This window comes from Heterodontus francisci, chromosome 40 (assembly GCF_036365525.1).
Source record: "Heterodontus francisci isolate sHetFra1 chromosome 40, sHetFra1.hap1, whole genome shotgun sequence".
NCBI classification, from domain to species: Eukaryota; Metazoa; Chordata; class Chondrichthyes; order Heterodontiformes; family Heterodontidae; genus Heterodontus; species Heterodontus francisci.
This window is the reverse complement of record NC_090410.1, coordinates 8571809-8596975: the sequence shown is the minus strand read 5'-3', so window position 1 is coordinate 8596975 and position 25167 is coordinate 8571809. Positions and strand designations below refer to the sequence as shown.

General features: G+C 45.7%; 1 protein-coding gene across 5 annotated transcripts in view; it reads right to left on the bottom strand.

Annotated features, from left to right (window-relative positions):
* LOC137353208 (meiosis initiator protein-like) overlaps positions 1-23817 on the bottom strand; it is a 68342-nt gene extending 44525 nt beyond the window's left edge. For all 5 annotated transcript variants that reach the window (XM_068019269.1, XM_068019273.1, XM_068019270.1 and 2 more), the window contains exons 1-3: positions 23751-23817; positions 15226-15290; positions 12369-12499 (exon numbers count right to left, since the gene is read on the bottom strand). In XM_068019269.1, the coding sequence (XP_067875370.1) occupies positions 12369-12499; positions 15226-15282 (188 nt within the window). In that variant the 5' untranslated portion in view covers positions 15283-15290; positions 23751-23817. The remainder of the gene's footprint in view (positions 1-12368; positions 12500-15225; positions 15291-23750) is intronic.
* Between the last annotated feature and the right edge of the window lie 1350 nt (positions 23818-25167).

Genomic DNA, 25167 nt, shown 5'->3' with positions numbered 1-25167 from the left:
GCAAACTCGAGTGCCAGTTTTTGCGTCCCGAAATTGACCCTCTCCCAAATTCGACTGGCTGTAATGCTGCTCATCACAAGGTGGGTCCCGTCTGAGACCTTGCAGCACCATCTACTGGGCAACTGAGCATATTCTATCCCAAAATAATCATACAACAACTTGCATTTATGAAGCGATTTAACGCAATATTACACAGAATTTACAGCCACATAAACAGGCCATTCGGCACAACTGGTCTATGCCATTATTTATGCCCCACATGAGCCTGCGCCTACCCTTTTTTATCTCACTCTATTCCGAATGCAGTTGCCAGCATTCGCCAGAGCTGGCGGGCAGCCATAAAGACAGGGCTAAATTGTGGCGAGTCGAAGAGACTTAGTAGTTGGCAGGAAAAAAGACAGAGGCGCAAGGGGAGAGCCAACTGTGCAACAGCCCCGACAAACAAATTTCTCTGCAGCACCTGTGGAAGAGCCTGTCACTCCAGAATTGGCCTTTATAGCCACTCCAGGCGCTACTTCACAAACCACTGACCACCTCCAGGCGCGTATCCATTGTCTCTCGAGATAGGAGGCCCAAAAGAATTCTGCATATCCTTCTGTTCCTTTGTGCCTCATGTGTTTATCTGGCTTCCCCTTAAATATTCCCCTCAACCACTCCCTACAGTAGCGAGTTCCACATTCTCATCACTCCCCGGAAAAAAAAGTTTATCTGAATTGTTTATTGGATTTTATTAGTGGCTATCTTATATTTATGGCTCCAAGTTTTGGACTATCCCACAAGTGGAAACATTCCAAGGTGCTTAAACAAGGTGGGGGTGGGGGGTGGTGGTTAGGTCAAGAATTCTTCAGACCACCTCTGGCAGCTAAAGGCTATCATTACGCAAAAACAACTACAGAGGAACAAACTGGAAATTACTGTTGCCAAAAAGATCCAAAAAAGATCAATGTGGTTTAAAGACAGACTTTGGTTCGCTGCCTTGACATAAGCATTAACTCACTTATTTTAAAATCGTCGTTTAGCAGTACAGAACTTGAGTATTGCTGAAAATATGGATAGGTTGTCAAAGCTTTTTGCCTTGCACTCATCAGGGCAATCTGCAAGAATAACCAATGTAAGGGAAAACAACAACTTATACTGCATGAGAAGACAGTGCTGATTGGTTGGCCAGTGAACTCTGACTGGTAGAGGCGTTGCCATGGAGAATGCATCAGTTTACGGTGACTGACAGTTAACTGCCAAGCTTTGTTTGAAATTTAAACCAGGCAGCTTGACTCTGATTGGTCAAGACATTGCCCTGAGGAAAGAACCAGCGAATGGCTATCACTTATTTTGTTCAGTTGAAGCAAGTGCAATGTTTCAAACAAAGCTTGGCAGTTAACTGTCAGTCATCGTAAAATGGTGCATTCTCCATGGCAATGCCTCTACCAATCAGAGTTCACCTGTCAACCAATCAGCACTCTCTTCTCATGCAGTGTAAGTTGTTGTTTTCCATTACATTGGTTATTCTTGTGGAATGTCCTGATGAGTACAAGACGAAAAGCTTCGACAACATGTCTCTATTTTCAGCAATATTTTAAAATCAGTAAATCCCACCACAAAAATAGCAGAGTAATGTTGCACAAATGCTTGTCTATTAGCATAACCTGCATTAATTTCTAGGCTACAGAACTGAAGATTTTTGAAATACTACATTTTTTTTTTATTTATTTCCAAAATATACTTTATTCATAAACATCTGTAAAAATTACATTGCCAAACAGTTTCCAAACTGCACCAAAAAATACAAACATTGCAAGGGAGATCAGTTTCCTTCAATACTGTCATGAGTTTCTTCCCAACCCTTCCGTTTCACAATTGTCATGTCAATTACAGTTTTACATTTACAGCAATTCAGAATATTAACGATGCAATTCGAGGGGTTTCCCATGGATCCAGCCCCTCAGTCAAGCTTGGTGGGGGAACCTTACACTGTGCTCTTTCCCCATTGAGCCTTTGCTGCGGCTGCCCCAAGCTTTAGTGCGTCCCTCAGTACGTAGTCCTGGACCTTGGAATGTGCCAGTCTGCAACATTCGGTGGTGGACAACTCTTTGCGCTGGAAGACCAGCAAGTTTCAGGCAGACCAAAGGGCGTCTTTGACCGAATTGATAGCCCTCCAGCAGCAGTTGATGTTTGTCTCGGTGTGCGTCCCTGGGAACAGCCCGTAGAGCACAGACTCCTGTGTTACAGAGCTGCTTGGGATGAACCTTGACAAAACCCACTGCATCTCTTTCCACACCTGCTTTGCAAAGGCACATTCCAGGAGGAGGTGGGCAACCGTCTCTTCCCCACCACAGCCAACGCGGGGGCACTGTGCGGAGGGGGCGAGACTTCGGGTGTGCATGAAGGATCTGACGGGGAGGGCCCTTCTCACCACCAGCCAAGCTACGTCTTGGTGCTTGTTTGAAAGTTCTGGTGATGAGGCATTCCGCCAAATGACTTTGACGGTCTGCTCGGGGAACCATCCGACAGGATCCACCGTTTCCTTTTCCCGTAGGGCCTTGAGGACATTCCGTGCAGACCACTGCCTGATGGACCGGTGGTCAAAGGTGTTTTCCCGCAGAAACTGTTCCACGAAGGATAGGTGGTACGGCACTGCCCAACTGCACGGAGCGTTCCGCGGCAATGTGACCAGGCCCATCCTTCGCAACACCGGGGACAGATAGAACCTCAGCACGTAGTGACACTTGGAATTTGCGTACTGGGGATCTACACACAGCTTGATGCAGCCGCACACGAAGGTGGTCATCAGGATGAGGGCCACGTTGGGTACATTTTTACCGCCCTTGTCCAGAGATTTGAACATCGTGTCCCTCCGGACCCGGTCCATTTTAGATCCCCAGACGAAGCGGAAAATGGCTCGGGTGACTGCCACGGCGCAGGAGTGGGGTATGGGCCAGACCTGCGCCACGTAGAGCAACAACGTGAGCGCCTCGCACCTGATGACCAGGTTCTTACCCACAATGGAGAGAGATCGCTGCCCCCACATGCCCAACTTTTGTCGTACCTTGGCTACTCGCTCCTCCCATGTTTTGGTGCACACCCCGGCCCTTCCGAACCATATCCCCAGCACCTTCAGGTAATCTGACCTGACGGTGAAGGGGACAAAGGATCGGTCAGCCCAGTTGCCAAAGAACATGGCCTCGCTCTTGCCGTGGTTAACTTTGGCTCCCGAGGCCAGTTCGAACTGGTCGCAGATGCTCATCAGTCTGCGCACGGACAGCGGATCCGAGCAGAAAACGGCGACGTCATCCATGTACAGGGAGGTTTTGACCTGAGTGCCTCCACTGCCTGGGATTGTCACCCCTCTTATGCTCGCATCCTTCCTAATAGACTCAGCAAAGGGTTCAATACAGCAAACAAACAAGACTGGGGAGAGAGGAAAGCCCTGTCTGACTCCAGATCTGATCGGGAAACTTTCAGAATCCCACCCGTTGATTGAGACTGCGCTACTGATGTTTGTGTAGAGCAGTTGGATCCAATTGCAGATTCCCTCCCCAAACCCCATTTTGGAAAGCACGTCCATCATGTAGGTGTGCGATATCCTGTCAAAAGCCTTCTCCTGGTCCAGGCTGATGAGGCAGGTGTCCACCCTCCTGTCCCGTACGTAGGGGCGATCGTATCCCTGAGTAGCGCGAGACTATCAGAGATCTTCCTGCCGGGTACAGTACAGGTCTGATCGGGGTGAATCACCAGCTCCAGAGCAGACTTGACTCGACTGGCTATGACTTTGGACAGAATCTTGTAATCAACATTAAGCAGTGAGATGGGCCGCCAATTTCTGATTTCTGCCCTCTCCCCCTTTTGCTTGTAAATGAGGGTGATGATGCCTTTTCTCATGGATTCTGACATGCTGCCGGCCAGGAGCATACTCTCGTATACTTCCAGCAGGTCCGGGCCGACCCAGTCCCACAGGGACGAGTAAAACTCGACCGGTAAGCCGTCGCTCCCGGGAGTTTTACTCGTCTCGAAAGACTCGACGGCCTTTGTCAGCTCGTCCAGAGTTAGCGGCTTGTCCAGTCTCTCCCTCCTGCTGTCATCTAAGACCTCTGTGATAGATGACAGGAAGGACTGGGAGGCTCTGCTGTCTGTGGGCTTCGCGTCATACAACCCAGCATAAAAGGATTTGCTGATCCTTAGTATGTCGGACTGCGAAGACGTTACCGAGCCATCTTCTTCCTTCAGGCTGCTGATAACAGAGCTCTCTCTGTGTACCTTTTGGAAGAAGTAACGCGAGCACGTCTCATCCTGCTCGATGGAGCGGACTCTGGACCGGAAGATGATCTTGGAGGCCTCCTTGGCAAAGAGCGAGGCCTGCTGGCTCTTCACCTCTTGGAGGTCCTCCTTGACCTCGACCCCCATTGACTGCAACCGGAGTAAATTTTGCATAATTTTCTGGAGTCGGGACAGTTCTCTCTGTCTCTCTCTCGCCTTCTGAACACCTTTGTGGATGAAGAACCTCTTGATGTTCTCCTTAATCGCTTCCCACCAGCGAACTGGAGACTGAAAGAGGGGTTTCACGGTCCTCCAACCTTTGTAATCCCTTTTGAGTTCCTCAACGTTCTCTGGGGTCAGCAGTGAGGCATTGAGCTTCCACGTCCCTCTGCCAACCCGCTGGTCGTCCTGTAAGTGACAGTCGGCCAGTAAGAGGCAGTGGTCGGAGAAGAACACCGGCTTGACGTCGGTGGATCTGACCGTGACAGCACGGGACGCAAACAGGAAGTCAATCCTGGAACGGGCAGACCCGTCCGATCTTGACCATGTGTATCCGCGCTGCGCTCCGTCTGCAGGTTTGCTGAAGACGTCGTGCAGTTTGGCATCCTTAACTGTTTCTATTAGGAATCTGGACGTAGCGTCCAGTTTGCTGTCGTCACTGCCGGATCGTCCAGCCGCATCGATGATGCAGTTGAAATCACCGCCTAGGATGACCGGCCTGGACGTCGCCAGCAGCAGTGGGAGCTGCTGGAAGACGGTCAGCCGCTCGCTGCGTTGTACCGGGGAAATACTACACTTACTCTTGGGGTCCCACTGCAAAACCTCTAGGGTCTGTGGAGTGCAGTTCGAAAGCCTTTATGTTAGTCTAACACACCCACACTATTCTGCAGCTCATGCACTGGGCTGGAATTTACTAGCCGGGACATCTAGCGGCATGCCCTTAAGTTAGACATTTTCCTCCACCCTTCGTCTCAAAATTTTTTCCCCATAGGTTGCTGGATGTGAGAACTGATAATGGCAAGGATAATGGGGCATCTGGGACCTTGATGACTACGTCTATCTCCTTAGCCAATGAGAATTAAGGATTGAGAAATAAACAGAGGAGGGAGGGACAGAATGTATAAAATTAAGAGTGTGCAAGCAGCTAAGGCTACAGGTTGCATAAGTAGTAAAAAGACAGAACTAAAGGCTCTGTATTTGAATGCATGTAGCATTTGTAACAAAACAAATGAATTGATAGCTCAAATAGAAATAAATATGGATGATCTGATAGCCATTACAGAGACATGGCTGCAAGATGACAAAGGCTGGGACCAGAATATTCAAGGGTACATGGCATTTTGGAAGGACAGGAAACTAGGAAAGGTGCAGGGGTAGCTCTGTTAATTAAGGATGACATTAGTACAATAGAAAGAGGTGATCTTAGTTCTAAAAATCAAGATGTAGAATCAGTTTGGGTAGAGATAAGAAATAGTAAAGGTAGGAAGCCACTTGTGGGGGTAGTTTATAGGCCCCCTTACAGTAAGCACAATATAGGACTGAGTATACAGGAAGAAACAATGGGGGCTTATGAGAAAGGTTCAGCGATAATTATGGGTGATTTTAATCTACAGATAGATTGGACGAATCAAATTGGCAAACGTAGTTTGGAAGATGAGTTCATGGAATGTTTTCGGGACAGTTTCTGAGAGCAGCTTGTTCTAGAGCCAACCAGAGAGCAGGCTACTCTAGATCTGGTAATGTATAACGAGACAGGATTACTTAATCACCTCATAGTAAAGGCGCCCCTTGTAGCTGTGATCACAACATGATTGAATTTCGCTTTCAGTTTGAGGGTGAGAAGACAGAGTTAGCGAAAGTAAACTGTGAAATTAGGTTAAGGGATAGATCAGTAGAGATGCAGTGGCAGACATTTAAGGAGCTATTTCATAACACTCAGCAAAGAGTGAGAAAGAAAGACTCGAGGGGAAAGACGCACCATCCATGGCTAACTAAGGAAGTTAAAGATAAAATCAAATTGAAAGAAAAAGCATGCAATTCAGCGAACAGTAGTGGCAGGTCAGAAGATTGGACAGAGTATAAAAAACAGCAAAGAATGACTAAAAGAATAATGAGAGAGAAATTAGAGTACGAGAGAAAGCTAGCTAGAAGTATAAAAATGGATAGTAAGAGTTTCTACAGGTATTTAAAAAAGGAAAAGAGTAAGTAAAGTGAGTATTGGTCCTGTAGAGACTAGGTCTGGGAGTTAATAATGGAAAATAAAGAAATGGCAGAGGAACAGATTTTTTGCATCTGTCTTTGCTGTAGAGGATACAAAATTGTGGATCAACAGCTGATAGAGAGGGAGGAACTTAAAAACAATTACAATTACAAAAACATCTGTCAAGGGAAAATGCTGGAATCTATTATTAAGGAGGTTATAGCAGGTCATTTAGAAAATCTCAATGCAATCAGAGTCAACATGGTTTTGTGAAAGGGAAATTGTGCTTGACTAATTTATTAGAGTTCTTTGAGGAATTAACAAGCAACGTTGATAAAGAGGAACCTGCGGATGTGGTGCACTTAGATTTCTAGAAGGCATTTGACCAGGTGCCACATCAAAGTTTACTGCACAATGTAAGAGCCCATGATATAGGGAGTAACATATTAGCATGGATAGAGGATTGGTTAGCTAACAGGAAACAGAGAGTAGGCATAAATGGGGCAGTTTAGGGTTGGTAAGCTGTAACCAGTGGAGTGCCACAGGGATCAGTGCTGGGGCCTCAAGTATTTACAATCTATATCAATGTCTTGGATGAACGGACGGAATGTATGGTTGCTAAATTTGCAGATAACACAAAGATAGGTAGGAGAGTAAGTTGTGAAGAGGACATAAGGAGTCTGCAAAGGGATATTGATAGGTTAAGTGAGTGGACAAAGATTTGGCAGATGGAGTATAATGTGGGAAAGTGTGAACTTGTCCACTTTGGCCAGAGGAATAGAAAAGCAACATATTATTTAAATGGAGAGAGATTGCAGAACTCTTGAGATGCAGCGGGATCTGGGTTTCCTAGTACATGGAATAATGACTAGTTTGCAGGTACAGCAAGTGATTAAGAAGGCAAATGCAATGCTGTCTTTTATTGCAAGGGGAATGAAATATAAAAGTAGAGATGTTTTACGACAGTTGTAGAGGGCATTGGAGAGACCACATCTAGAGTACTTTCTACAGTTTTGGTCTCACTTAAGAAAGGATATAAGTGCATTGAAAGCAGTTCAGAGAAGGTTCACTGGACTGATTCCTGGGATGAGAGGGTTATCTTATGAGGAAAGGTCAGACAGGTTGGGTCTGTATTCATTGGAGTTTAGAAGGATGAGAGGTGGTCTTATTGAAACATACGAGATCCTGAGGGGACTTGACAGGGTGGATGTTGAAAGGATGCTTCCCCTTGTGGAAGAGACTAAAACTAGGAGGCACAGTTTAAAAATAAGGGGGTCTCCCATTTAAGACAGAGATGAGGATAAATTTTTTCTCTCAGAAGCTTGTCTGTAGAACTCTTTTTCCCGGAGAGCGGTGGAGGCAGGGTCATTAAATGTTTTTAAGGCAGAGGTAGACAGATTCTTGACAAACAAGGGAGTCAAAGGGTATCGAGGATAGGCAGGAAAGTGGAGCTGAGTCCACAAACAGATCAGCCATGATCTTACAGAATGGAAGAGCAGGCTCGAGGGCCCGAATAGCCTACTCCTGTTCCTAGTTCATACGCTCATATGTAGAAGGAGGGTGAATTAGAATGGGTGAATTCAATGTCAAATCAAGTACAGAAAGAGAAATAAAGAGACAGAAAGAAAGACTGGATTAAGAGAGTGAGAAAAAGACAAAGAAAAATTAAAATACTTTTTTAAAAGAATATTTAAATTCATTCTTAAACTCTCCAACAATTTACTACCTGAAGGAAGGAGACTCCATGCTTTTAACTGTTCACCTTCTGCACTAGAGAGGTTGATTGGTAGTCATTAACAATTATCACGTTAATGAAAGAGTACTGGTGCTATTAACTTCTAGACTTAACTTTCTGCAGCAAGTTTAATGGACAATTAATTTTTTTTTATTTGTTCGTGGGATGTGGGTGCCGCTGGCTAGGCCAGCATTTATTGTCCATCCCGAATTGCCCTCGAGAAGGTAGTGGTAAGCTGCCTTCTTGAACCGCCACAGTCCACGTGAGGTAGGTACACCCACAGTGCTGTTAGGAAGGGAGTTCCAGGAGTTTGATGCAGCGACAGTAAGGAACAGCAATATAGTTCCAAGTCAGGATGGTGTGTGGCTTGGAAGGGAACGTGCAGGTGGTGGTGTTCCCATGCATCTGCAGCTCCTGTTCTTCTAGGTGGTAGAGGTCACGGGTTTGGAAGGTGCTGTCTAAGGAGCCTGGTGCGTTGCAGCAGTGCATCTTGTAGATGGTACACACTGCAGCCAAGGTGCGTCAGTGGTGGAGGGAGTGAATGTTTGTGGATGGGGTGCCAATCAAGCAGGCTGCTTTTTGCTGGATGGTGTCAAGCTTCTGGAGTGTTGTTGGAGCTGCACCCATTCAGGAAAGTGGAGAGTAATCCATCACACTCCTGACTTGTGCCTTGTAGATGGTGGACAGGCACTGGGGAGGCAGGAGGCGAGTTACTCACCGCAGAACTCCCAGCCTCTAACCCGCTCTTGTAGCCACGGTATTTATATGGCTACTCCAGTTCAGTTTCTGGTCAATGGTAACCTCCAGGATGTTGATAGTGGGGGGTTCAGTGATCGTAATGCCATTGAATGTCAAGGGGAGATGGTTAGATTCTCTCTATTGCCTGGCACTTGTGTGGCGCAAATGTTACTTGCCACTTATCAGCCCAAGCCTGGCTGTTGTTTGGATCTTGCTGCATTTCTACACGGTATCTGAGGAGTTGCAAATGGTGCTGAACATTGTGTAATCATCAGCAAACATACCCCCTTCTGACTTTATGATTGAAGGAAGGTCATTGATGAAGCAGCTGAAGATGGTTGGGCCTAGGAAACTACCCTGAGGAACTCCTGCAGTGATGTCCTGGAGCTCAGATGATTGACCTCCAACAACCACAATCATCTTCCTTTGCGCTAGGTAGGCCTCCAACCAGTGGAGAGTTTTCCCCTTGATTCCCATTGACTCCAGTTTTGCTTGGGTTCCTTGATGCCATACTCGGTCAAATACTGCCTTGGGAAACTATTAGAGAGGATTATTCGGGACAGGATTTACTCCCATTTAGAAACAAACAAACTTATTAGCGAGAGACAGCATGGCTTTGTGAAGGGGAGGTCGTGTCTCACTAATTTGATTGAGTTTTTTGAGGAAGTGACGAAGATGATTGATGAAGGAAGGGCAGTGGATGTTATCTTTATGGACTTTAGTAAAGCCTTTGACAAGGTCCCGCATGGCAGACTGGTACAAAAGGTGAAGTCACACGGGATCAGAGGTGAGCTGGCAAGATGGATACAGAACTGGCTCAGTCATAGAAGACAGAGGGTAGCAGTGGATGGGTGTTTTTCTGAATGGAGGGATGTGACTAGTGGTGTTCCGCAGGGATCAGTGCTGGGACCTTTGCTGTTTGTAGTATATATAAATGATTTGGAGGAAAATGTAGCTGGTCTGATTAGTAAGTTTGCGGATGAGACAAAGGTTGGTGGAGTTGCGGACAATGATGAGGATTGTCAGAGGATACAGCAGGATATAGATCGGTTGGAGACTTGGGCGGAGAAATGGCAGATGGAGTTTAATCTGGACAAATGTGAGGTAATGCATTTTGGAAGGTCTAATGCAGGTGGGAGGTATACAGTAAATGGCAGAACCCTTAGGAGTATTGACAGGCAGAGAGATCTGGGCGTACAGGTCCACAGGTCACTGAAAGTGGCAACGCAGGTGGATAAGGTAGTCAAGAAGGCATACGACATGCTTGCCTTCATCGGTCGGGGCATAGAGTATAAAAATTGGCAAGTCATGTTGCAGCTGTACAGAACCTTAGTTAGGCCACACTTAGAATATTGCGTGCAATTCTGGTCGCCACACTACCAGAAGGATGTGGAGGCTATGGAGAGGGTACAGAGGAGGTTTACCAGGATGTTGCCTGGTCTGGAGGGCATTAGCTATGAGGAGAGGTTGGAAAAACTCGGATTGTTTTCACTGGAACGACGGAGGTGGAGGGGCGACATGATAGAGGTTTACAAAGTTATGAGCGGCATGGACAGAGTGGATAGTTAGAAGCTTTTTCCCAGGGTGGAAGAGTCAGTTACTAGGGGACATAGGTTTAAGGTGCGAGAGGCAAAGTTTAGAGGGGATGTGCGAGGCAAGTTTTTTACACAGAGGGTGGTGAGTGCCTGGAACTTGCTGCCAGGGGAGGTGGTGGAAGCAGATACGATAGCGACGTTTAAGAGACATCTTGACAAATACATGAATAGGAAGGGAATAGAGGGATATGGGCCCCAGAAGTGCAGAAGATGTTAGTTTAGGCAGGCATCAAGATCGGCGCAGGCTTGGAGGGCCAAATGGCCTGTTCCTGTGCTGTACTGTTCTCTGTTCTTGTTCTTTGATATCAAGGGCAGTCACTCTCACCTCACCTCTTGAGTTCAGCTCTTTTGACCATGTTTGAACAAAGGTTGTAATGAGGTCAGAAGCTGAGTGGCCCTGGCGGAACCCAAACTGAGCGTCAGTGAGCAGGTTATTACTAAGCAAGTGCTAATTGATAGCACCATCGACAACACCTTCCATTACTTTACTGACGATTGAGAGTAGACTAATGGGGCGGTAATTGACCGGATTGGACTTGTCCTGCTTTTTGTGTACAGGACATACCAGGGCAATTTTCCACATTGCCGGGTCGATGCCAGTGTCGTAGCTGTACTGGAACAGCTTAGCTAGGGGCACGGCAAGTTCTGGAGTACTATTGCTGGAATGTTGCCAGAGCCCATAGCCTTTGCGGTATCCAGTGCCTTCAGTTGTTTCTTGATGTCACGCGGAGTGAATCAAATTGGCTGAAGAATGGCATCTGTGATGCTGGGAACTTCAGGTGAAGGCCAAGATGGATCATTAACTCGGCACATCTGGCTGAAGATTGTTGCAAATGCTTCAGCCTTGTCTTTTGCACTGATGTGTTGGGCTCCCCCATCATTGAAGATAGGGTATTTGTGGAGCCAGCTCCTCCAGTTAGTTGTTTAATTGTCCACCACCATTCACGACTGGATGTGGCAGGACTGCAGAGCTTAGATCTGATCCGTTGTTTATGGGATAACTTAGCTCTGTCTATCGCATGTTGCTTCTGCTGTTTGGCACGCTAGTAGTTCGGGGCTGGAGCTTCACCAGGTTGACACCTCATTTTGAGGTATGCCTGGTGCTGCTCCTGGCATGCCCTCCTGGACTCTTCATTGAACCAGGGTTGATCCCCTGGCTTGATGGGAATGGTAGAATGGGGGTTATGCCGGGCCATGAGGTTACAGATTGTGGTTGAGTACAATTCTGCTGCTGCTGCTAATGGCCCACAGTGCCTCATGGATGCCCAGTTTTCCATTGCTAGATCTGTTCGAAATTTATCCCGTTTAGCCCGGTGGTAGTGCCACAAAACACAATGGAGGGTATCCTCAATGTGAAGGCGGGACTTTGTCTCCATAAGGACTGTGCGGTGGTCACTCCTACCAATACTTTCATAAACAGATGCATCTGCAGCAGGCAGATTGGTGAGGATGAGGTCAAGAATACTTTTCCCTCACCACCTGCCACAGACCCAGTCTAGCAGCTATGTCCTTTAGGACTCAGCCAGCTGGGTCAGTCGTGGTGCTACCGAGCCACTCCTGGTGATGGACATTGAAGTCCCCCACCGAGAGTACATTCTGCAGCAAGTTTAATGGACAATTACAGTGCAAATGCACCAGCTGCAAGAAGCTTACAGGAGGTTAAGGAAGAGATGCAGTTCTTGTGAAGCTGATGGCAGAGTGGTGCTAATCATCAACAACTTGCTGCAATTCACAATTCATGGGTTACCTCTTCCTCGCCACAAGTCGCTGGCTGATTTTCATATTAGTAACGGCATGCGTCTTTCACAGACCATGATTCTTACACCAAATTCTGTCCCAAATATTTTACCTTTGCTTTCGACGATGTTGAAGAGGTGACAGTTTAATTTTCTGGCTCTCTGGGGTCAGCAGCTCTCTGTAATTCAAAGTTAGGACGTCCCTCCTTGATGGAATCTCTACACTTTGCTCGAAGTCCCAATCCTGCAATTCGTTAAAATGTTCATCAGGGAAGCAATGATAAAAATAGTAATCATGTGTTTGACAACCATCATTAGTAGCACTAATGAAGAAAGACCTCTGACAGAGAGGAACATAAACAAGTGATATTCCTGGCAAACAGCACAAGGCTTATAAATCTTTTAAGGGATCTAATGTCTTAATGGGTAAATATATTGGAATGGCCAGTGAGTCAGAAAGACCAGAAAGGTCCCAGGTGCAGGCAGAAGTTAATCTCAAATGAGAACGTGGAACTCATTATCACAGGGAGTATTGAATCGAATAGTGGAGTAGAGATTCATTTAAGGGAAAATTTAATAAACATATGAGGAAGAGTAGAATAGAAGGTTATACTGATAGAGTTAGATGAGGCAGGATGGGAGAAGGCTCGAGTGGAGCGTAAATGTCGGACAGAATGGCCTACTTTTGTGCTATCTATTCTATGTATGTAAATGAGATGGCAGCAGTACTACAACTGCTCCACTCCTGATATGTCCCCTGCTGGAAAGTATTAGTGTGTTCAGAAATTGGACAAGGGCAGGAGTGGGCTCGACTATGATGTCGTCTCCCCCTCCACCGGCAAGTTAAACAAGCTGCCAGCTCAGATTTGATGACCATTTGAGAAAGCGGCCGGACAGCTACGAGCACCCACTGGAATCACATCCCCATAAGAGTCAGCATCTTCAGGAGTGGGGGGGCGGTGGGGGGAGGAAAATTGAAACGTGAAAGAGAAAGTGAAAAAGATTGTGAATGTTTGACTCACTGATCATGTCCAATATCTAATTCCCGTTATTGTAAATCCAGTACATAACTCACTTCTCTATTTGCACCATTTTGATAATAACCACTAGAAAGTCATACATAGAACAAATGATTTGTCATTGCTCACAAACCTACATTTTCTTTTCCTGATGCGACTTTTGATGCAAAATTACATTATTTTGGCAAACGAACCAGAGGAGAGATGAAGAGATTTCTTTTAAATGCAGCAAGTTGTTATGATTAGAATGCGCTGCCTGAAAGGGTGCTGGAAGTAGATTCAACAGTAACTTCCAAAAGGGGATTGGATATATACTTGAAAAGGCTATGGGAAAAGGGCGGGGGGAAGGACATTAATTGGATAGCTCTTCCACAGAGTCAGCACAGGCACAATGGGCAGAATGATCTCCTTTCTGTGTTGTATGGCCCTATGATTCAGTCAGCAAAACATGTTGAACATGGTAACCGCAGTTTTTAGCATGTTTTGTGACAGGGCATTGTAACAAATCACTTGTCCATATCATACAATATGCGATCACTCACTTGCATAAAAACCTACACATATGTATGACTGATGACCAAGACATTGCTTATCAGGAAATCGTAGTAAGAATTTATTTTCCAAATGGAATTTTATCCTTTGTATTCTTCTTTTTATTACTTAGTGTGCTTTTATTGAGAACATTAAGGGCTAAGGCTGAAGAGTGGGATAGAAGAGGGTTAATTTCCTCTGGTACCCCAATAGTCCACCAGGTTAATGACAATGTTAAAATAACATACAAAGAAATTTTAACAAGTAGACTTTGACTCGTGAGCTACAAGAGGAAAGAAAATCTCATTTTACAGCAAGTAAAATCAAGAAACAAGGAGTTCGATAATGCCAGACCTGAGTTTTTAAAATCACGCAGATTGTAAGGGGCAAAGGAAACTAGGGAGGGAAGGAGTTCCACGGATTTGCAACCCTGGGTCGAACAATGCTCGAGGACACATTTTCACTGCCGTTTTCACATCGATGCAAAGCAGTTTTGGGTATACATCATGTCAAGGTGGCACTATAACTGGCCACCTGACACACTGAGTTATGAGATCCCTCCCCTCCCCTCCATCATTAGGAGGACATCTTGCACCAATTTTGTTGGCAAACAATCCAGCCTTAGTGTAGGGGACAGTGCTATGGCACAACTTCCAGGTGAAAGAGAGATTTATTTGTACTTCTTTCATTTTAGTATACTGCAATCGCTGCTCATGATGTGGTTCCCCTACACTGGGGCGATCAAACGCAGATTGGGTGACTGCTTTGTGGGAATGATCCACAGGAATGATCCCGAGCTTCCCGTCGCCTGTCATTTTAATTCTCCATCCCATTTCCACTCTGATGTCTCTGTCCTCAGCCTCCTACGCTGTTCCAATGAAGCTCAATGCAAGCTCAAGAATCAGCACCTCATCTTTCAATTAGGTACTTTACAGCCTCCTGGACTCAACAATTTCAGATTATAACCTCTGCCCTTTTTTGTTTGTTTTTGGACAGTGGCTGTTGGTGATGATTCTGCTTTTTCCCATTTAAACCTCCTCCAGACCCATCTTTTGTTTCTTTATTTGTCCCATTATCATCTCTTTTTGCCTTGCACCATTACCCTTTTTGTCATTTAATCTCTCCTGCCTTCCATCCTATCACAGACCTTCTCTTTTGTTCTTCCCTTATCTCCCCACTTTCCCTGTCTCTGTACTTGCTTAAAACCTATTGCATCTCTAACTTTTTCCTGTTCTGACGAAAGGTCATTGATCTGAAATGTTAACTCTGTTTCTCTCTCCAAAGATGCTGCCAGACCTGCTGTATATTTCCAGAATTTTCTGTTTTTATTTCAGGTTGCCAGCATCTATAGTATTTTGCTTTTCTATGAGTCTTGGTTCCAAAATAGTGAGGATGTAGGGAGGAGCAAGAGGCCACTTACCTCCATTTCATGTTTCACTTCAATTAAGGAGGACATTATTCGTTCTCTCTCTATCATTAAAGATCCTGTAAGCATAAAAGGAGGATGATTTCCAAACTTCTATACATTATTTTATTTGCTTTTTTTCTAAACTTTTGATCACTATATACTATTTTTATTCATTTTGGATCAGCTCTAGGAATAGTAGATCAATCAGCACCTCCAGCTAACTCAATTAAAGAAAGATTTGCAGTTATATAGCACTTTTCACGACCTCAGGACGTCCCAAAGCACTTTACAGCTAATTAATTACTTTTTGAAATGTAGCCATTATTGTAATGTAGGAAACATCGCAGCCAATTTGCACACAGCAAGCTCCCACAAACAGCAAGGTGATAATGACCAGATAATCTGTTCTTGTGATGTTGACTGAGGGATAAATATTGGCCCCCTGGACATTGAGAACCCCCTACATCTTCGAAATAGTGTCATGGGATATTTGATGTCCACCTGAGAGGGCAGATGGGGCCTTGGTTTAACATCTCATCCGAGAGATGGTACCTCTGACAGTGCAGCACTCCCTCAGTACTGCATTGGAGCGTCAGTCTATATTTTTGTCCTCAAGTCCTGGAGTTAGGATCATGGCTGATCTGTACCTCAACCCGATATATCTGCCTTAGTTCCATTTTCCTTGATACCCATATATAAGCCTTTTCTTTGCATCTGCTTTTTTTAAACCCACAATTTTTCAGGTCTCTTCCCATTATTCACCAGTCTCTGACCAGCCAGTGACCCTCTGCAGCCTTTCAGGGAGGGGAAATCAAAGGGCCAGATCTTTCAACTAGGAGCTGATCTTGTGCATCATCTACATCTGGTTACAGAGCCACTATGCCAAAATGCTGGGAATCAGCCTTATGACATGCAAGTGAATTTTTTTTTGTGGTGAGTGATTTCCTTATGGTTCAGATCCTCTCAGATACTATCATTTTCACTGCCTCCAGCTTGATTTACAAAATTGCAGCTGTCAATGGAAAATCGCACTACATACATTTAATTTCCAGGGGGCACTAACTCAACAGAAAATGTTGGAAACATTTAGCAGGCCAAGCAGCAACTGTGGAGAGAGCAGGCAAGTTGACATTTCAGCTGTGGACATAACATCATGACAGTTGTTTTCAGACTCCACACATGATCTGTGATTTTGTCTGTTATAATTACTGCCATAATTAATGAATATATGCTCAACAGAGAAATAAAATAGCCAGTGCGAAATATAACTCAGGAAATATTGACCCGACTGGAATGTGAAAAATTAGCAGCTCAGCATTTTGAGATATGTACAAAATGTCCCATCTGGGTGCGTCATGTTGGGACATTAGAAAGAATGGCCCTGAAAAAAGGATATGCTTGATATAGCTCTCAATATAAAGATAGCGAGTAACACAAATTAAGCACAAACGTTAGGAATAGGATAATGTGATTGTAGAGCATATGGCGAGTGGTTACGATCTGGAATGTAGGCCTGAAACAGTGGCGGAGGCAAATTCAATTGTGACTTTCAAAAGGGAATTGGATGAGCACTCAAAAGGAAAAACTTATTTGCAAGGCTGTGGGGAAAAGGCGGGGAAGTGGGACTAAATAAATTGTTCTTGTAGGGCAGAATCTTGTGCCCTTTAAAATGAATACAGGGCAGGACCATTTCTGGGTCCTGACCCCTCATTGGCTGTCAGTGCACCCGTCTGGGCAATCTTCCCAGAGGTGGCCAATTAAGAGGCTGCCTCCGGGTCTACTATCCAATGAAGGAGGGCGAGCGGTTGCCTGAGGTTACAGGCCCAATCAGAGGGCCTGCAGCCTTGGAAGACAGCAGCCCCACCAACAGAGGCGGACATTGCTGCTGCGTGATGGGGACTGCGAGGGCACCTCCATCTTGAGGCACACTCTGAACAGGTTTCAATTTAATAAAATAAGCGGTGGCCACAGTTGCCAACATGGCCAGAAGCTGCAGCCTGTTGATGGCTGGGGCTCCAGTGGGCCCCCCACAAGCTGCCTTCTGGCCCTCAGTGCCACCAGGAAGATCCCGGCGGAGTCCCCAATCAGCCACAAATGGGCACTTAATTATATAGATTGTCTGCCCACTGCTGCCGGGCAGGTAGCCTCTGCTGGAGGTGGGAACACATTGGCCCGCTGACCTGATGCTATTATTCCTGACTTTCCTCATGGTACCACCGACATGCCCGCGGGACTAGAAAGATTCTGCCCGCAGAGAGCCGACATGGCCTCAACAGGCCAAGTGGCCTTCTTCTGTTCTGTAACTATTCCATACATTTAACAGGCCAAACTCATAGGATGTGTCACCAATGCCTCTCTGAGTCAGATTATGTGCCCTACATATGGTGCTGGTCACCGTGAAACTGAAAGGTTGGGGGTGGGAAGAGGAAATCAACAAGTAGTTTTATCTCAAAAGGGAAGGAAGTTACTGAAATTTCTCTCTTTGCAAAATTTTGCACAGGAAAGGAGTTTTGACGAAAAATTGGTGCAACACTATTTGTCTGTGGCCATCATAATCAGGCAAGAGCGCTATCAACTGAACTAAGCTGGAGTTGAGCATTTCATTATGTAGCCTTTTATACATCATTCTCTAGTAACAATTAATTCAGAATTCTCTACCCCAGAGAGCTGTGGATGCTTAGTTGTTGACAATACTCAAGACAGGAGATTGACAGATTTTTGGATACTCAGGGAATTAAGGGATAGTGCAGGAAAGCGGAGTCAAGGTAGAAAATCATCTATGATCTTATTGAATGGTGCAGCAGGCTAGAAGGGGCCGAATGGCTTACTCCCGCTCCTAGTTCTTATGTTCTTTTCATTTCGTACAAAAGTGAACAAAGTTTTCAGCAGCTAAGATCGCTGAATTGTGGCTGCATTTGTTTACATCAAAGTTGCCATGCAAATCAACCAGGGAGTCTCCAGTCAAGTTGATTTACACTACAAATTCAGGTTTAATCAGCAAAGCTTAACCATTTCACAACAACGCTACAGCTGCACCGTAGACCCAGCGTCAGGGCGAAACCCTTCGCCATCTGACTCGCAACCTGAAAAGGAAAAAGTTGCAGGGTTATGGGAAAAAAAGGCAAGGGGACCAGGACTAATTGGATATCTCTTTCAAAGAGCCAGCACAGGGACAATGGGCTGAATGGCCTCCTCCTTTTGTGCTGTATGATTCTACGATTAATCCGTCATTTCTCTTTCAGGCGATCATGGAGCTTCTATGCATTTTTTAGTTTTATTTTAGATTTCCAACATTTACAAGTTTTCTTCTCCCCCTTTAGACATTAAGAGCTCAGGTTCTGTTGTGTAACACCCAGTTCCTGATTGGATGACTCAACTTGGACATGGACATGGATTTGACTGTCACTGGAGAATAGCATATGAAGACTGTTGATTCAAGCCCCACTTCAGAAGTTGAGCAAATAATCTAACCCAGGGATTTGGGTTCTGTGCTGCATTTTGGATATCCCATCTTTTTTCTTTTGGGCCTCCTTATCTCGAGAGACAATGGATACGCGCCTGGAGGTGGTCAGTGGTTTGTGAAGCAGCGCCTGGAGTGGCTATAAAGGCCAATTTTGGAGTGACAGGCTCTTCCACAGGTGCTGCAGAGAAATTTGTTTGTCGGGGCTGTTGCACAGTTGGCTCTCCCCTTGCGCCTCTGTCTTTTTTCCTGCCAACTACTAAGTCTCTTCGACTCGCCACAATTTAGCCCTGTCTTTATGGCTGCCCGCCAGCTCTGGCGAATGCTGGCAACAGACTCCCACGACTTGTGATCAATGTCACACGATTTCATGTCGCGTTTGCAGACGTCTTTATAGCGGAGACATGGACGGCCGGTGGGTCTGATACCAGTGGCGAGCTCGCTGTACAATGTGTCTTTGGGGATCCTGCCATCTTCCATGCGGCTCACATGGCCAAGCCATCTCAAGCGCCGCTGACTCAGTAGTGTGTATAAGCTGGGGGTGTTGGCCGCTTCAAGGACTTCTGTGTTGGAGATATAGTCCTGCACACCTGATGCCATCTTTTTTAAGTGATGTTAAATCTAAAGTCCTGTCTGTCTGTTAGGGCACTAGTTATACAGAATTAGAGAGTTCGCCTGGTGTGCTACCCAACATTTGCCATCAAGTACAGAATAACAGGCCATTTATCTCACTTGCTGTCTCTGGGATCTTGCTGTGTGCAAATTCACTACTTTTGCCTGCAAAGCAACAGTTTCAGCATTTGAAAAAAAAGTTCATTGGATGTGAAAGGCTTCAGGATATTCTGAGGACGTGATAAGGTGCTACATCAACTTAAAACATTTGAAAACTTTCACATTCCCGAAATAATTTTGCCACGTTAATAGTGACTGCAAAAAGCAAGATGTAAACATTTTGAAAATGTTACGACCATCAATAAATGACTTTTTGTTTAAATCCTACATTGAGTATTCACACAGGAGAAGAAAACTTAGAAAAATGTTCCTTAAATATATCAGACAAGTAAAAAAATCTCAGGGTTCAGATCATGCCCGAAGGGGAAAGATAGTTCAGGTTTCCTGTTCTCTATATGTAATAGTGCTTCCTGATATCACTCATAAATGGCCCAGGCCTAATCTGAAATTTTGTCCCTTGGTTCTGGATTCCCCTGCCAAAGGAAACAGTTTCTCTCCATCAACCCTATCAAATCCTCTAATCATATTAAACACCTCGATTAGATCACCCCTTAATCTTCTATACTTAAGGGAATACAAACCAGGTCTATGCAACCTTTCCTCATAATTTAAGCCTTTTAGCCCATGTCATTCAGATGAATCTGTGCTACACTCCCGCCAAGGCCAATATATCCTTCCTGAGGTTTCTTTCTTTTGGGCCTCCTTATCTCGAGAGACAATGGATACGCGCCTGGAGGTGGTCAGTGGTTTGTGAAGCAGCGCCTGGAGTGGCTATAAAGGCCAATTCTAGAGTGACAGGCTCTTCCACAGGTGCTGCAGAGAAATTTGTTTGTCGGGGCTGTTGCACAGTTGGCTCTCCCCTTGCGCCTCTGTCTTTTATCCTGCCAACTACTAAGTCTCTTCGACTCGCCACAATTTAGCCCTGTCTTTATGGCTGCCCGCCAGCTCTGGCGAATGCTGGCAACTGACTCCCACGACTTGTGATCAATGTCACACGATTTCATGTCGCGTTTGCAGACGTCTTTATAACGGAGACATGGACGGCCGGTGGGTCTGGTACAAGTGACGAGCTCGCTGTACAATGTATCCTTGGGGATCCTGCCATCTTCCATGCGGCTCACATGGCCAAGCCATCTCAAGCGCCGCTGACTCAGTAGTGTGTATAAGCTGGGGGTGTTGGCCGCTTCAAGGACTTCTGTGTTGGAGATATAGTCCTGCCACCTGATGCCAAGTATTCTCCGAAGGCAGCAAAGATGGAATGAATTGAGACGTCGCTCTTGGCTGGCATACGTTGTCCAGGCCTCGCTGCCGTAGAGCAAGGTACTGAGGACACAGGCCTGATACACTCGGACTTTTGTGTTCCGTGTCAGTGCGCCATTTTCCCACACTCTCTTGGCCAGTCTGGACATAGCAGTGGAAGCCTTACCCATGCGCTTGTTGATTTCTGCATCTAGAGACAGGTTACTGGTGATAGTTGAGCCTAGGTAGGTGAACTCTTGAACCACTTCCAGAGCGTGGTCGCCAATATTGATGGATGGAGCATTTCTGACATCCTGCTCCATGATGTTCGTTTTCTTGAGGCTGATGAACATCACCTTCCTGAGGTGAACTGCCCATAAATGAACAAAGTTACTCCAAATGAGGTCTAACTAAGGCTCTGCACAACTGCAGCGTAACTTCCTCCTCTTGGCATCCAGCTGTTTTTGGCTGAATGGATTGTTTCTCTACATAAATTCTAGAATCACAAAGTTGTCACAGGAAGTTCTAGATTCTTCCAGCCAATGAACCACATAAAAAACAAATTGCAACCAAGTCGCCTTCTCTTTAAAGCTGTGTAAATTTCACCTGTTTAGCATTTGTGTCACACTGTCAAAGTGAAAGAAGGCCTATGACCTTAGATTTTTATGAATAAAGTATGTATCGTTAATATTCTGAATTGCTGTAAATGTAAAACTGTAATTGACATGACAATTGTGAAACGGAAGGGTTGGGAAGAAACTCATGACAGTATTGAAGGAAACTGATCTCCCTTGCAATGTATGTATTTTTTGGTGCTGTTTGGAAACTGTTTGGCAATGTAATTTTTACAGATTTTTATGAATAAAGTATATTTTGGAAATTAAAAAAAAGTATATTTTGGAAAAAAAAACACGGGTTAAAACCTCCCTGTACATGGATGATGTCGCCGTCTTCTGCTCGGATCTGCTGTCCGTGCGCAGACTGATGAGCATCTGCGACCAGTTCGAACTGGCCTCGGGAGCCAAAGTTAACCACGGCAAGAGCGAGGCCATGTTCTTTGGGAACTGGGCTGACCGATCCTTTGTCCCCTTCACCGTCAGGTCAGACTACCTGAAGGTGCTGGGGATATGGTTCGGAAGGGCTGGGGCGTGCACCAAAACCTGGGAGGAGCGAGTAGCCAAGATACAACACATGTTGAGCTTGTGTTGGCAGCGATCTCTCTCCATTGTGTGTATGAACCTGGTCATCAGGTGTGAGGCGCTCACGTTGTTGCTGTACGTAGCGCAGGTCTGGCCCATACCTCACACCTGCGCTGTGGCGGCCACCCGAGCCATTTTCCGCTTCATCTGGGGATCTAAAATGGACCGGATCCGGAGGGACACGATGTTCAAACCTCTGGATACGGGCAGGAAAAATGTACCCAACGTGACCCTCATCCTGATGACCACCTTCGTGTGCAGCTGCATCAAGTTGTGTGTAGACCTCCAATACGCAAACTCCAAGTGTCACTACGTGCTGAAGTTCTAGCTGTCCCCGGTGTTGCGAAGGATGGGCCTGGTCACATTGCCGCGGAACGCTCCAGCCAGTTGGACCGTGCCGTACCACCTATCCTTCATGGAACAGTTTCTGCGGGAAAACACCTTTGACCACCGATCCATCAGGCAGTGGTCTGCACGGAATGTCCTCAAGGCCCTACGGGAAAAGGAGACGGTGGAACCTGTCGAATGGTTCCCCGAGCAGACCGCCAAAGTCATTTGGCGGAATGCCTCATCACCAGAACTTTCAAACAAGCACCAAGATGTAGTTTGGCTGGTGGTGAGAAGAGCCCTCCCCGTCAGATCCTTCCTGCACGCCCGAAGTCTCACCCACTCCGCACAATGCCCCCGTGGTGGCTGTGGTGGGGAAGAGACGGTTGCCCACCTCCTTCTGGAACGTGTCTTTGCAAAGCAGGTGTGGAAAGAGATGCAGTGGTTTTTGTGGAGGTTCATCCCAAGCAGCTCTGTAACACAGGAGTCTATGCTATACGGGCTGTTCCCAGGGACGCACACCGAGACAAACATCAACTGCTGCTGGAGGACTATCAATTCGTTGAAAGACGCCCTTTGGTCTGCCCAAAACTTGCTGGTCTTCCAGCGCAAAGAGTTGTCCACGACCGAATGTTGCAGACTGGCACATTCCAAGGTGCAGGACTACGTGCTGAGGGACGCACTAAAGCTTGGGGCAGCCACAGCAAAGGCTCAATGGGGAAAGACCACTGTGTAAGGTCCCCCCACCAAGCTGAACTGAGGGGCTGGATCCATGGGAAACCCCTCGAACTGTATTGGGAAAATTTTCGTTTGCTGGAAAATGTAAAAATGCATCTGGCACGACAATGAAATGGAAGGGTTGTGAGGCAACTCATGTATAGAAGGAAACGGACTGCCTTTGCACTCTTTGTATTTTTTGACTTGGTGCTGTTTGAAACGGTTTGGTAATGTATTTTTTACAGATTTTTATGAATATAGTATATTTTGGAAATTAAAAAAAAGCACGAACTCTCATCCCCCAGGAACGGAGGCAGGAATTTACCAGCAGTTGCCAACCTACAGAAACTTCCCTCAACAATAAATCTCTGATTGACCTCAGGTGTTTATTTAGTACATTTTCTCCACAGGGAACGGCAGCCTTAAAAGGAGACAAGGGCAGATTAGCCACAACTCCATCATAACGGCGAAACATTTCTTCCATGATCCGCATCGTCTGTGAGCAATGCCAGGGAGGGGTCAGGCAGACTATACAGCAGGTACATTACCTTAACCAATGAAACACAAATAGGTCTCATTGATAATTACTGAATGTTATATAACTATGCTCCTCTTACCTGGTGGGAACTAATTCGATAAATTATTTTAAAATAAGTACTTGCACACAGGGAGTATGCAGGGTTATAGTCAAAAGGCTGGGCATGGCTGCTCGCTCAAAGGTTCGAGGGGCTCTCAAAGGGCAGGCAGGGGCATGATGGGCTAAATGTCCTCTTTTTAAGCTGTACATTTGTATGGTTCTACCTCACTGCTCCCTCGCCATGCCAAATGCTCTTGTCCCTATAACCACCTTATTTTTACCTCACCTGTCAACCTCTGGGCTCCATTTTAGACTGGTCACGTGTGTGCCTGCTCCTCCATCAGCCCCTCCCCCACACACCAATTCAGCAAAGTCACGTGTTCCTGTTCCACCATTACCCCGCCCCCTCCCCTTCCTTTCCCCCCACGCTGAGAATGCCGAGGCGCGCAATTTTGTATCCGCCTTTGACCGTTGGGATTCGAACCGTCATTGGCGGCGATGTTGGGCAGGGGCGGGGGAGGGGGAGGCGCTCGCGCGAAATGGGGGCGGTGCTAAAAGGAAGGCGAAGCTAATCTCTGATTGGCTAACGCCCGCTCGGAAACGGCGCCGTGATTGGCCTGGGCCTGTTGCTACCTGGCGCGGGCAGAGGTGATGGCGCGCGAGCGGCGGTGGCCGTTGGAATGAAATCTCCTCATACCGTCTCTGGACGGTGTCCAGTGAGGCTGATGCTGTTGTTATATCCCCCTTTAAACTTTTTCTTCATAATATTTTTCAATGTGTTTATTCGGATTTTCCCTGTACTTTTTTTTGTATCTGGGTGGCCGTGATATTTTCGGATAGTTAAATGCTGCAAAATGTACTATTTCAAGAAATCTGAACGGATATTATAATGAGAATATAATATTGCATTGTAATTTCTTTCAAATGTTGCTTCTCCAAATCCTTCAAGTAGTTAAAAATGACAAAATCTTCAAAACTTTTTTTTCTTGAACGTATTTTTGGTGATTTCCAGAATTTACAAGTTCCACGTAAAAATGGGAACGCATTCCCTGTTTAAAATTAAGGAATTTTTAATTTTAAACAACGGGTTGCAGCCCAGTTGGGATCTATAGCCAGAGTTTGTGAAAATGTTAGTTTTGATTGAGAAGGTATAAGGTAACTAGAGAAATTGGGAATAGGCGCAAGAAAGGAATTATAAGAATATAATTTCTAACCATAACATAATTATAATACGCAGCTTCCATCAAAGTTATGATGATCAATCAGGAGAATCACTAGGGAAATTTCCAACAATTCTCTGGACTAATTAATGTTTATAGGGCCTTCCATGGCCTCAGGACATCTTAAAGTACTTCCAATGTGCAATAATAGTCTATATTTATGGTGTCAGCCTTGGTTCGGGGGTACCACTCTTGCTCTGAGTCAGAAGATTGTAGGTTCATATAATCTACGCTGACACTCCCAGTGCAGTACCGAGGGAGTGCTACGCTGGTGGAGGTGCTGTCTTTCGGATGAGACGTAAAACCATCTGCTCTCGGATGGATGTATAAGATCCCATGGTACTATTGAAGAAGAGTAGTGGAGTTATCCTTGGTATCATGGACAATATCGCTCAATCAACATCACAAAAACATTTCATCTGGTCCTCACTTTGCTATTTGTGGGAGCTTGCACAAATTGCTGCATTTGCTACATTACAACAG